General features: G+C 40.5%; 1 protein-coding gene across 2 annotated transcripts in view; it reads right to left on the reverse strand.

Annotated features, from left to right (window-relative positions):
* Positions 1-379: 379 nt before the first annotated feature.
* Positions 380-14,439, reverse strand: part of LOC119738839 — a 31,651-nt gene continuing 17,591 nt past the window's right edge. For both annotated transcript variants that reach the window (XM_038213807.1, XM_038213808.1), the window contains exons 12-21: positions 14,164-14,294; positions 13,843-14,003; positions 12,561-12,703; positions 11,021-11,211; positions 9,489-9,606; positions 6,986-7,179; positions 6,012-6,170; positions 4,101-4,313; positions 2,993-3,594; positions 380-2,399 (exon numbers count right to left, since the gene is read on the reverse strand). In XM_038213807.1, the coding sequence (XP_038069735.1) occupies positions 2,099-2,399; positions 2,993-3,594; positions 4,101-4,313; positions 6,012-6,170; positions 6,986-7,179; positions 9,489-9,606; positions 11,021-11,211; positions 12,561-12,703; positions 13,843-14,003; positions 14,164-14,294 (2,213 nt within the window). In that variant the 3' untranslated portion in view covers positions 380-2,098. The remainder of the gene's footprint in view (positions 2,400-2,992; positions 3,595-4,100; positions 4,314-6,011; positions 6,171-6,985; positions 7,180-9,488; positions 9,607-11,020; positions 11,212-12,560; positions 12,704-13,842; positions 14,004-14,163; positions 14,295-14,439) is intronic.

Consider the following 14,439-nt stretch of genomic DNA (forward strand, 5'->3'; position numbering starts at 1 on the left):
AGCTTGAAGAAAGAAAAAAAAAAAAAAAAAAAAAAAAAGAAGCTGCGTGGCCGCGTCAATTCCGGAACTTTGGTCTGACCAGAGACCGAATATTTTTTTTTTTTGGCCTTACGTGTATTTACTCTGTCCACAGTTTGTCAGATTGGCACTTTACTTCACCCATCCAGAGAGAAAAGTCTCCCTGTTCCCAACATATGTCACTTACAAGGCCAAAATTCTTGCCAATCTGAGTACTCAGAAGACTGGGCATTTCGATCAAGCTATGAGATTTCATCTCTATAAAAGATGTGTAATAAAATAACAGCTAATTGGAAAAACCATTAACGATGAAACCTACCAGGGTCGATTTTAGGACAAGAAGAGTGAGACATACATCAAATCTTTTTTGTCAACTTGATCCAAATATGAACAATAACTTTATTGAGGCACTTTAATTGAGGTACAAATATCAGTAAGTCAAGTCAGTATTGTAGTTGAGGTCCTTTAAAATCATACAAGAACTTTTCTTTTTGCAACCCCAAATTACTCCATCAGTTCTCAATTTCCCTACCCTAAAATTAAGATGCATAAATAATAATAACATAAGCCCACACTATTAATGCCTGAACTAATAATGCTAGCTTTTTTAGATGAGAAATGCTTTTTCGTTTGCTTCATGTGTATCATATTAATGCTATAGAGGAAGAATTTATACAAACTGTTTTTTTGTTTTTTTGTTTTTTAGAGTAAATCGGTCACACTTGTTGTATTTACATTAGATGGCATATGTACCCTGTCTATTTAACAAATACACACGTTTACAAATTAATTCAAACAAAATATACACTAAATGTACAAACAATACTATGGATGAATAAATTTTACGTCAAATTTAGGCAATAACGTACAAAAAAGTTATCAAAAATTTTAACAACTTCTTTTTTTTTCAAATGGAATTACAGATTTTTGTGCCTAAATATATTGGACGGAATAAACTGAAATGATGATTTCAAAACATTACAAAATAAATATCATTCTGTACATCAACAATACATAATGCAGGTCAAAGTATAATATTCACAAAATGCCATTTTCAATAAGCAAACCTCCCGTAAAAAATGCGTACTTGGAAATATAATAAAAATGTGTACTTGAAAGTTTAAAGTACAAGAGGTAAAATGCAACGGAATGTTTCTTATGGTATTTAAAATGGGGTCATATTCAAATGAAGGGGAAATGTGGTTGTGCAATGTGCACAGTGCCAAAATAACTTCGTGAAACCCCCCCCCCCCCCAACAAAAAAAAGCAAAAATAAAATGTTTAGGCAAAAAATTGATAGTCTGTTCATGATTTGCAGTTTTCCCCCGAAGTTTCTTTCTGGATCCATGGTGAACCCTCATCCTCCAGATCCACTCCCAACCAGATAAATTTATTAGCTGAAAGGGAACGCAATAGGACAGAACCTTAGCCAAGATTTTTTAGGGGGCAACCTTCTTAAGGCTGGAACATGCAGTCAAGGGCGTCAATTGCTTCTCAAAAGTAGAGGGACATACCTTGATCAGAACTAATGCGAGCGCGAAGCCTTAACGGCGTGGGGTTCGGCGTGGGGTGTGGCGTTCGGTGCGATCTGAGGCAATTTCTGACTACTTGAACCAATTTGTTTGAGCGAAAGATCATCATTTAAACATCGTTTTCAAATTTGGAGTCACTGAATCAGCTATTCTGAGCTATTATAGAATATAAAATCAAATATTGGCTACAAGTTTAATTTGGGGACGAAAAAAGTGTGTGGGGGGGGGGGGTTAACAGATATGATATTTCCCCCTCCCCGATTGACGCCAATGCAGAGTGACTTTGGAGAGGAGTATGTGTTAATTGCCTACGTAGGCAGTGGGCGGGGCCTGGTAGATTGGTCTATTTTGGTGGCGGAAGCATGCTCCCCAAGTCAACTCCCCAACTAGCTGCACCATGGAGAGGTAAAATACAAAACAAGCCAATAAATAAAGCTAAACATTGAATCTCCTATCGACAACCCTTTTACGTTGGATTGAACATCACAGCATATTATTATAATTCCATCAATAAAATATAAAGCAACTGAATCAAAATGAGCAAAGAATTATGCCAAATCGGTCTGCATCACCATCCTCCGATTGGTGACGTCTCGCTGGCAGGGCGTGCTCCAAAACTGCTCCCTGTTGGGGTAGTAGAACTCCGTCCGCAGCGGCTTGGCTTTGACGCTCGGTGACGGCTGTCGGAAGCACTCGTTGCCCGGACGCAGCTTCTGGGTGGAGCTAGCTGAGGCTTCTGCGGCGGTGTCCACAGCTGCCACGGTGCGGAACAGGTGACTGTTCTTATCCTCCTTGGTGAGGGGTTGGATGAAGCGTTTGTGGAGTGCTCCCCGATCTTTGTGGTATAACCTAGAATAATGACAAAAGAAGATGTTTGATGGAAATCTTTTTCTTTAATCAATTCATTAACGTAACTTATGCATTTGTTGTAACAGCCAGTGGAGTGCAGAATGCATATCGTCATGTCAACACAACAAGGTCATATCTCCTAAAATGGGCCATGAGTGAAACGCGACTTTCAGAAGGTCAAAAGGTCGTATCTCACTTAAAATAACCTGGATGTACACACAAAGTCACTGGGCGTCGAGATACAACCTTGTTGCACGGAGCGTATTGGCGCAAGATACTTTTGTTGCAGAATGGAGTTATGATCTTGTTGCACTGACGCGACGATGTATCAAACATTCCAACTTTTTACCATATTTGACCAAACCAAACATGGATGTGCTCATTGCTTTTCTGTGCTGGAAATGAAGTTATTAAAGGAATTTGACATTTTTTAAGGAATTTGCCGTTTCAAACCTGTAGTCCATTTTACCTGAACAGCCAAATACAATGGACTGTTGTAAAAGAATAAAGAGAAGAAAGGAGATTTTATAAACAAGGAGCTACAGTCCACACTCACAGTTGAAAAAAAACAGAGGCTCGTTATGAATACTTACTTGAAGTCATATTTCTTCAGTTCAGAAAATTTGGCATGCTCCATGTCGCGTATGGGAATCCTGTTTCCCTCCATCTGCCAACCCTTTTCGTCCTGTGGCCCCGGCATGAACCCACAATGCCTTTCTACTTCCTGCGGTTCAACTGCCGGCACAACGGGGATGCCAGCCTCCCTAGCCGCTGTGTCTACGCTGGGGTCATTCACGACGGCCAGCGCGGGAATCTCACTGATCCCCGCCTGTCGGAGCGCCAGTTTCTTAGGTGGGTCCTTCAGGAGACCCTTGAGCCTTGCCACCTGGTTGCTGGCCCTGGGTCCACGGTAGTACAGCTCCGTGTCCGTCGCGCAACGGTGAAACCTCATGGCCGTGTCCTCCACGACGATCTTGGAGCGCCAGTCGTCTAGTTCCCCGTCCTGCGCTGCCCGCCTCTCACCGTTGAGAGTATCACCGGCAAGGTGGATAGTGATTGGGGGAACAGGCTGGAAGGTTTTTGGAGGACGCTTCCAAACATCCATGTCTTTGTTGCGATCGGACCATTTGTACCCTTCCCTCTCCTCAAGGGTTGGCTTCAGGACATTTGCATGAAGGGTATTCTCCCTCCAAGGCTAATTGGAAAAAATATTAAAAATCTCTTTTAAAATTTCATTTTACATTTTCCCGTTGCGACCAGAACCCACCAAATGAGTCTTAAGGACATTCTAAGTTTTGGTACAAATAGAATGAGAATATTGTGATGTTCATTTTTCGTTTATTACTCTTTTTTGACTTCTTAATATATGATGATATTATGTCAGCAAAAATGTTGACTCTTCCTTTTGATATCCATTATACAAGGTCCATCACTCAAAAAAAGCTCTGGTTCCATGTGACCCATTTTGCTGAGTTGGGTCGCATTTTACTTCAGATTCCAACTTAAGCTTACCTTATTGAAAGAAAAAATGTGGATCCTAATTTTTAATACAGGTTTCTTTAATTGTATTACAATCTTTGTGTCAAAACCCTCCATTCAAGTGTCTCCACGTTGCACATTGCTGAGAGTTGTCAGCCATTTTAAGACCCTGGAGCCATGGGATAAAAAAATGAAAGTTTACAGCTACAAACATAGTAATACCTGTGTGAGTTCATCTCTCCTCGCCACGTCAGGCTGTCGGGAATGTGTGTTATCGTCTAGGGCTGTCTCCATCCCAGGATAGATGAAACCGTTCTGGGTCTGCCAGGCGTCCACGGACTCCTGCTGCTCCTGTTTCCTGACGGCGTCCACGTTGACTGGCACCACCGTGGCCGAGTTATACTCCGGGCAGTATGTGAAACGACGGCCTGGCTCCTGCAGGTGCAAAGAAGATAGGGATGAAATTGGCAATTTCAGAAAAAAGGTCTGAAAAGAAGACGAGGTTTAATGCTTGGTCTGAATGTCATTCTATGCAAAAACATACATAGGTTTTAGATTAACATGTCTGAAGTACAGGAACGTAATTGTACTAATATTCTAAATTCCATGTGTGTAAAAGTAATAGTGGACAGGATTTTCTTCTACAATCCTGCAAAATCTTTGTAAACCTCCAGCTGGATTTGGAAGAATCTGAGAGGGTATGGCTTAACATCCGTTTCAGACTAGCATGGAAAGTAAGGCCAAACCAAAAAATTGCTTAAAAGCAATGTGAACGTTCTTTTTGATGTTTTGCTGTATAGGGTGAGTAAAAAAAAAAAACGAAACCCAAATGTCGGGACTATTGTTTTAGTGAAGTTCTGCACGTAGCACTCTCAAAATCTAGGATATGAAAGCCCAATTCATAAGCTTTGTTTTAGTACAAGAATCATTCAAATCACTCATGTACTTTCCAAGTTACAGAATTTTAAACACAACCACCATTTTAAGGTTCTGTCCACGGATCACAAAAAAAGGTGTGCATTCTTTCAGCAAAACCAAAACAATTCACACACATCTCTATGTGATTTCTTTTGTTTTGCTGAAAGAACACTGAACAATTTTGTGATCTGTGGACAGAACCTTAAAACGGTGGTTGTGTTTAAAATTCCGTAACTTGAAAAGTACATAAGTGATTTGAATGATTCTTGTACTAAAAGAAAGCTTATGAATTGGGCTTTCATACCCTAGATTTTGAAAGTGCTACATGCAGAACTTTAATAAAACAATAGTCCAGACATTTGGGTTCCTTTTTTTTTTTACTCACCCTGTATATTTAATCCCAACAGAGAAACAGAATTTTCTGTTCATACAGCCAGTGAACCTTTGGTCTCCCGCACAGTTTTGCTGGAAGCGAATTACACTTTCAACGTTGGATAATTTTATCACTTGTTGAGCAATTACTTTGTTCTAAGGTCACTTGGGTCATAAAACCAGCATTTTTCAAAGTCACACGATCATTATTTTCACAGGGTGCAGGATGTATTTTGCGTAGAGGAAAAATGTTAGGACTCTGACATCTGAGATTTTCAGAGGAGAGGGAAAAGCTTTGTGAGCGTCAATGATATCGGAGAATCGGTTTTGCAAATTGCCAGGAAGGATTGCCTGTCTGGAACATAAACCTCTTTTGTCACTATTTGGTTTAACTCTAAAAGGGCCGGGTTATTTTGACCATCTCTCAGCCGGGGGAGGGGGGGGATTCTGCCCCCCCCCCAAGATCTCGGCCATCGAGTGACGCAAAATTTTGAAACTCGGTACATGCATAGAGCAACTCTTCATGAACACACCCAAGAAATTTCATGACTATTGGTCCAAAGGTTTTGGAATTACGGCTAATTAATTATATATATACGAATGGTAATTCTGCTCTGTGTACGTGACGTATATGGGAAAATTCAGTTTTCACAGCGCGTAGCGTGGAATTTTTTTTAATGTTTTTGGTATCAAAAGATGCGCAAGGCTTGAGGCTAAATAGTCATAACAGCTCGGGTCACGGAAAAACAAATTGCAAGGCTATCGCAGAAAAAGTTGCCTCACGAAAGCAACTCTTAACCCTAAAAGGGCCGCTTTCGTGAGCCAAAGCACTCATAGTCTGACCTTTGCTAGTTCCCGGCGTAGTAGTTCTTTAGCCTGTTCGGTGGAGTTGAGCGTCTGCGTGCTGTAATTATGAGCCACGCCGTTGACTGGCTCAGCTCGGATTGTTGCTGGCTTGACTTTCTTGCTCTTGTTTCTGTTGCTGACTTCATGGACCGCATCCTTTCAAATAGATTGCAAAAAGATAGAAAGATATTCAATTGCTTTGCAAGAATGTCTTGACTACAAAGCACCATGTGAAGCCCTTTTGCTGAGGATTATTAACCCTAACCGCCCTGAATCCTTCAAAATCCTCTTTGCCAAAGTGGAGGAATTTGGAGGATTGAGGTTACATGGCAAAAGTGCATTACTGAATTAGTAGGATGCACTTTGTCAAGGTCTTGGGCCGGACCTTGTGTTGTTTTTACTGTTTGTTGCACTTCCATTGGACATTCAGTTGACACGTTATGACTGTTTAAAGTTTGTATTTATCAAAATGTCAAAAAAAGGTAAGGCAACGCCGAGAACCAAGCCTTTAAAGTTTTGAGTTTTGTAGTCGTGAAAGTTAAAGATGCCATCATTTTTTCTTAAAAACACTTGTATTCCACAATTTTTATACTATTTCTTTAAAACATGTGTAGTAGACATGTCAAAGATAACAAAATCAATAAATCTGAAACTGAAAAAAAATCACCCCCATTCATTTTTTTTTTGCATTTTCCTCCACTACGGCCTGAGCCCAGTTCTGTCTCATTTTCCCAGAACACCTCACAATACACTTTAGATATTTCACCTTTTTTTAATACTTGAGATTTGAAGGTTTGCATGGTGAAAAGATACTAACACAAGATAAGTTTGCGGTAGCACCATGTGAATAAATCTCTTTTGTGAGTATGTGTGGTTCTTAAAAGAACCGGAGGGACTCAACATATCAAACAGTATGCTCTGCCCGTCGTCAGGAGAATGAGGGATTCCAATGATGATGTTTTAATACTTACAATGTTGTTCTTGATATGGTCACTCTGCTCAGCGTACAGCCTTCTCTCCTCCAGTAAGTCCAGGTACCTGTCATTGTACAGGTCCAGGGGGGTCCACTCCCTGTGCTTGTGCTGGGCAGGGGCCGTCTGGGCTCTCCATATGTCCACATTCCCGTTCTGATCTAGGGGTGGCTCCCCTCGAGATTCAGACAATTCTGCGACAGAGAACAGTTGCGAAGTTTGTCTTTATCATAGATAAAATGTTTTGTTTGTTGAAAATGCTCTGTTGAAAAATTTACAGTGATGGACTTTCCCCGACTGATGGATTATAAAAACACAATTCTGTTTTTGAATAAAGCAAACCACTTAACTACCGTAATTTTCGGAATATAAGCCGCGGCTTATACGTTGAATTTGCCCATGAAAATGTTTACTGCGGCTTATACACAGGGCGGCTTATACGCCGAGCCTTGAAGAATAAAAATAAGATTCACATGTGTATTTAATGTACTGGTACAAGAAGAGATGTGTTGCTGAAATGAATTATAAATTAAGAAAGTCATTCACAAACCGAAACCACGTCTCACGTAAAGGTACCGAGCGGTAAAAAGTACGGTGATGAAAGCTGTCTTCGACACTTGCGACCAGCCGTACGTGATACTTGTACAGTGCAGTGTGCAGCAGCGATATGCAGCATGCTTTCCCCCGGCGGACCACACTATTCGTGGTAATAAAGGGGTGTTCTTTCTTGGGAACAATAATTACCAATATTTCCGCTGTTTAAAAAAAAAGAAAAAAGACGACTAAAATGTTTATGGCGTTCGAAACATTTTTTTTTATTACATAATCAGTTGTTTAACGTCACAATATATTTTGTTTTCTTGAAATGTATTTAAGAAACGATGTAAAACTCAAAAGAGGGACTAAATCACCCCTTACAAAATTAATGGAATCGTCTATTAAAATGTCCGCTTCGTTTTGACTATTTTTGACGAAAGTTACGATCGAAACTTGAATTTTTATCGCAACTACTCGTTAGTAATTCGCAATAATTTGATAAGTTTTGAGGTAAAAACGGACCTGTTTATTCTGTGGACAAAACAAATCATCATCTGTTGCCACAAAGCAAGATTTGTAGCGCTCCAGTCAGACAACACTCGGTGGGTTTCATACTCGCTCACGTGCTGTGGGAAAATGTTGTCATTCACCGGCGTGCATGGCGCAGGCTGCCGGGCTATGACGGGGCAGCCGGCAGCAGTTCCCGGTGTTTATTTCTCATCAATTCCCATATTTGTTTGTAAAAGTATCGATTGTAAATGATTTGATATAACTTTTGTGGCCCTTTTAAAAGCTTCTGTAGTGTAAATGGAACTGGTTCAGAGCATTTTGACTAGAATTTGGAGGCCTTACAAAATTGAAACCGCAGCGGTCGGTGCGGCTTATACGCCGGTGCGGCTTATATGCCGACTAATCAAATCTTAATTTGCAGATTTTTGCGTGCTGCGGCTTATACGCCGCGCGGCTTATATTCCGAAAATTACGGTACACCTTGCACTCCATGGGCTCTGTGCGCAAACAAGAGAGAGCGCTTTTTACCACTTCCGAGAGCTTAGTGCGCAGGACACACCACCTGCGCATACTAGTTCCCGCCCGTAAAATGCGCAGTATGTACAACTTATTATATTTTCAATGTGCACAAATTTTAGCGTCTTTGTGTGAACAGCTGGCGTTGTCGGAACTGTGTTTGAATGTCTCTCCCTGAGGTCTCCCCCAACTCTTCCTTCTCACAGTTGAGGGGTACGTGTGCAAGGAGTCTATCTGGCCTTGAACAAATATTGTTTTTATTTTGTGTTTAATAAAGGGAATATACATCATTGGCTTTTGCTGTAATTTTCAGAAATGAACTATTTGAGGGGTTAGTATAATAGATCAAATATTGTTACACTGACATGTTTAAAGTTTTGTGCTCGAAAATGCTGGAAAAACCAAGATAAACAAAAATGTTCAAGTAGTCTGGTTCCCTGACTCCACTAAACATAAAATGGATCAATTTATAGATGCCGGAAAATTGTAAGGTAAAAGGGAACCAGTCTAGCTGGCCTGCACCCGTTCATGAACATGTAACCAATAGCAAACAAAATTTGGACTAAAAAAAAATTGGTAAATTTGGAGCAGTAGTTGAAAAATAGTTAGGTTTTTCCAACGGTGGTCGGCTGACCATCGTTGGAAATTTTTACAAAAATACCACTTTTCTTGAAAATGACTCTACACCAGGTACCATTAAGAAAGGAACCATTAAGGAGGCACGTTAATATCGTAATTTCTTCGCACAATGGGAGACATCGGTCATTAGGCATGTTAGGGAGACATTTTCATGTCTCCCTAATGTCACAGCCCCCAAGTTAGCTTGTAACGGTCCAACTTTTGGTGTGATGTCGCATTTGGTGAAAGCATAGTGCTTAGAAAAATCACTATTCAGTTTAAACATGCGGGGGTTTTTTTGGAATGAGTCAATAAAATTTACCTTCGAAATCAGCGGCAGTCAGCGGCACCCCAAACTCCTTGCTGAGCGAGACGATCATGTCTGCTGAAGGGAAGAGATCGTTACGAGTGGCGTTTCTCAAGATGTCCTGACTGACCAGCTACAAATGAGAGAAAAATGAGAAATACAGTAGTAAATGTCATGGTTAAAGGGAAAATACAACATTTGCAAACATCAAAAAATAAAACTACCAAATCATTTTGAAATACCTTGCTGGACTGTTGGTGAATGACAGTGTAAAGCATCCTGTAAAATCATGGCACCTGGTATACTGTCATTTCAAGAAAAGTGGTATTTTTGTATCAATTTCCAACGCTGATCGGCCGACCAGCGTTGGAAAAAACTGTCTTTTTTTCAAATACTGGCCCCAATTGACCATCGCACTTGTTTGCAATCGATTACACACCTATGAACGGGTACAAGCCAGCTAGACTGGGTCCCTGACCTTACAATTCCCCAATGTATGTAAACTGCTCTGTTTCTTCTTATATGGAGTCAGGGAACCAGACTACAGGAAAAAGATTGTTTTTCTTGGTTTTTATAGCATTTTCGAACCCAAAACCTCAAAAAAAGCAGTGTAACTATATTTGCTTTATATTTCCAACCCCTCCATCCATTTCTGAAAATTACAGCAAAAGCAAATGATGTATATTCCCTTTAAGAATTTAATGTGAGATACTGATATGCAAGCAAAATGATTAAAACCTAGTATATTGCCTCAACTGGGAGAGTGTGGCCTGGTGGTTAGGGTTCGTGGCTCATGATCAGAGGGTCAGGGGTTCGATCTCTGTGTGACACAGTTACTTTAATACTTTGTATCCCTTCACCTGAAACTGACCTGCAGGTTTTAAAATGGTAATATACATTTTCAAATTAGGTTTTTTCCCTTCACCGACGTATAAACACTGTATACTCAGTGTGTTACCTCCCAAGTGAAAGTTGGCAAAAATCACTCGGGTGGGGCTCGAACCCACAACCTCCTGCTTTCTAGTGCAGATGTCTTACCACTCGACCACCGAGCTGACGGGATCGGTTGGCCGGTTCGAATCTGATGTACATAGCAGCGGGTACCGGATTAACTATTCATAAGATGGAATTTTTTGCGTCGGGGTGATGTAAATCAAATTAGGTTTTTGCCCTTCACCGACGTATTAACACTGTATACTCAGTGTGTTACCTCCTGAGTGAAAGTTGGAAAAAATCACTCGGGTGGGACTCGAACCCACGACCCCCTGAGACAACCGGCCAACCAATCCCGTTATTAGCTCGGTGGTCGAGTGGTAAGACATCTGCACTAGAACATGTAGAAAGCAGGAGGTCGTGGGTTCGAGTCCCACCCGAATGATTTTTTCCAACTTTCACTCGGGAGGTAACACACTGAGTACACAGTGTTTATACGTCGGTGTAGGGCAAAACCTAATTTACATCAACCCGACGCAAAAATTCCATCTTATGAATAACACACATTTTGCTCTGAATATTGCATCTCCACTATTAAATCCTATGTGCTTTACCATGTCTAGCTTGGTGATAGCATCAAGGCACAGCTTGGGCACCATGTCCCTGACATACAGCAGCGGTTGCTGGACTATGGAGGAGAGGGGCTCGTGCAGGCGAATGCGGCACAGATCCACGTCCAGGCTGCCGTAGCGACGCTCGCTGAACATCATGTTGGAATTGTACAGCACCCGGAAGGTCACGTTCTCTGCAAGTAGAAACCAGATTTGGTAGGTTTCCTAGCTGAACAAAATTTCACTTTTTTTATTAAAGGTATAGTCCATCATTTGTAATTTGTGCATTTTGTTCGTTTAAAGCAACAAAAGTGCTCAAAATCTAAAGAAGGGTGCTGAACAACCAACCTGATGAAGTTTCAGCTCAGCTTTAGCTGTATATTTCAAGGGAAAAAACATTCTAGCATCTCGATTTCAAATCAAAAGTTGCTGAATCATGTTTTGAATTGGGCCTGAATTCAGCGTCCGAGACACATTCTCACTGAGCCGATTGCGGCTACGAGATGTCACGCACCGATCTGACGAATTATAGCAACCGGTGCATGTGTTCGTCGTGTCAACGCTTGTGCGCGTTTTGCCGAATAAAAAAACGAACTACTAACGGAAATTTCAAACGGTGCTTCTTAATACGCACTGGTGGAAAGGCCTTCTTTCGCTGATTTCTTCAAAATGGCAGCTTGCCAGAAGGAATAATTTCACAGGGAGTTTATAGTCCCCTTACTATCTTTCAACCAAGTATGTTTTGCATTAATAATTGCGCCAGTTACTTTTTGATAGCTGCAAATGATGGACTCTTGCTTTAAGATTTTATTTCTGAAACATGATAAACCGTTTTGTTAACTTTTAGAATCCCACGTTCCCTGGCTGCCCAAAGTCAGTTTCGACAGCTGTTTTGTAGTTAAATACAATTTGAGAATACAATTAAGTGAAACATGAAGTTTAGCAACAGCTTTTATATCGTTTTCATTCTTCAAAGTTTCATAACTGTGCAAATTTCCCCCTTTTTTCAAATGGATCTATTGGTTTTTGGAAATAAACACTTCAAATGCAAATGAATGCTGTGATTTAATTTATGACATGATTCAAGAATATCAGACTGATGTTGGGGGAAATAAACATGCAGACATTTACACAACAATCTTATACATGGATGCAGATACGTTGACACTGATGGAGCGACAATTCCGCACCAAATCAATAAACCACAGACATTCTTGAAACCGTGAAACTTCACTGAATGGGATGCTTTCCATATGGTCCAATGTGTCAACAAATGTGATGCGATCAAGCTAAATGAGTTGTTTGTCGGGAATTTTTATGTGGAGTTACAGGCCAAAATAGGGCCACTTCATCACATCACTTCGTCACATCTCTTGGTGTTCCGACTTCCATTATATTTGAACTAAATATGGTATCAGCATGCGGTTTTCACAGCAGTAATGCTGAGATTGTGCTCTTTTGAAATCTGTAATAAAATTTGTTTTGACCAGGGTCGACTAACGACTCACGTAGCTTGATTGCATCACAAATACTGCTCAAGTACCTTTGGCCTTTGGTCTTGGCAGGGTCTCCCAAATGAGTTGAACGGCCTTCTCTCTCAGACCTTCTAGGACAAAGATATGCTTCTCTCCATCCATGACCTGAAAGCCGGTCACGATGTCCAACACTCGACTCTCCTGCTGCGCTCTGGAAAATGAAGAAGAAACAATACGTGGCATGTGAGAACAAGGACATATTTCAAATTAGATTTTGCCCTTCACCGACGTTTAAACACTGTATACTCAGTGTGTTACCAGTGTGAAAGTTGGAAAAATTCACTCGTGTGGGACTCGAACCCACGACCTCCTGCTGGCTCTGCTTAAACCCCCCCCCCCCCTACCTACAGCAGAGAAGACAGCACTAACGGTAAGCATAATTTTTATGGGTTACAAACTTTTATTTTGTATAAATACACGCAACCTGTAACTAAGGACTCTTTGATTATGGGGTTACCTCAGAATTTCTGTACTAAAAGTGTCATATTAAAAGTGCAAAATGGTGATCTTAAGCACAGTAATTCATCGCAAACAGAGCCATGAAATTGGGCACAGAGTGATTGAACAGATCATATTTAGATCTTTAAAAAGATTTTCTCATTTGTAGACAAATTGATTGACTACAAATAGAAGAAATTACAGAAATAGTGTCCATCAGATGCCAATGTCACACAATTTGTTAAGTTTGCGGCAAGCACACACTGAGGCAACTCAACTGGGACCAATTCAATAGAGCTACTAGGTTCAGAATTTTGTTAAGCCCAAATCATATTTACTCAGCCAATATGGGTTAGGGGAGAATGCACGATTCAACTAGCGGTAAATCGAGGTTTACCTTAAGGTTTTATGAGGTTTTATGGGGTTAATGAGGTTTTGTGAGGTTTAAGGGATTTTATGAGGTTTTATGGGGTTTTGTGGGGATTTATGGGATTTTATGAGGTTTTATGAGGTTTTATGGGGTTAATGAGGTTTTACGAGGTTTAAGGGATTTTATGAGGTTTTATGGGGTTTTATGGGGATTTATGGGATTTTATGGGGTTTTATGAGGTTCTATGGGGTTTTATGAGGTTTTATGGGATTTTACGGGTTACCTCAAGGTTCAACCTTGAGTTACCGCTGGTTTAATTTTGCATTCTTCCCTTACCAACCAAATGTAATATGATGTCAATTGCTCGTGACTCACTGAGCAGTGAGCAATCTATTTTCAGCCAAGACAAAACTCTACTTTTGAAAACAAAAAACAAAAACATGGTAAATATAGAGTTGGTGATGGATGCCAACGATGCATACTCTGAGAGTTTGTAGGTTGATAATGCTGCTTCAATGATATGCTGTGGCATCTTGTCCAGGTTTAGGGCCGTGGCGTTGATCTCCGTAACCAGTCTCAACAGCCTGTGCAGAAACTCGGTATTCTTGTACTCAAAGATGTACACGATCCTTGCAAATGGACACTGTTTAAACAACAACAACAACAACAACATCAACAAAATCTAAAATTTAACAGAAAGTTCCAGAATGTCACAAAATGCATTCAACATGACACACTTATCAATCAAAAAGGCAAGCTTACAATTCACGAAACATGTAACAAAAGAGATGTGAGATGTTCACCTCAGAAGGCGTTTCAACTTCTGCCTTGAGTTTGACCTCCTGTGAGGTCGTCAGTGGGTATGCCACCTCCACACGGATCTTAAGCTGGCTATGACTCTCCAAGTAATGGCCCATTGCTAAAGGCTCATCCTCTGAGGAAAAAAAATATCAATCAATCAATCAAAGAAATGTAAGCTGAGAGAATACAAAGAGACTAATTAAAGAGTTAAGAGAATAAAAAGCGATACTGTTGTGCATGTGAATATTTTTTAGATATTGTTGAAAATAAATTTCATG

This window comes from Patiria miniata, unplaced genomic scaffold (genome assembly GCF_015706575.1).
Source record: "Patiria miniata isolate m_02_andy unplaced genomic scaffold, ASM1570657v1 HiC_scaffold_3, whole genome shotgun sequence".
In the NCBI taxonomy this organism is placed as follows: Eukaryota; Metazoa; Echinodermata; class Asteroidea; order Valvatida; family Asterinidae; genus Patiria; species Patiria miniata.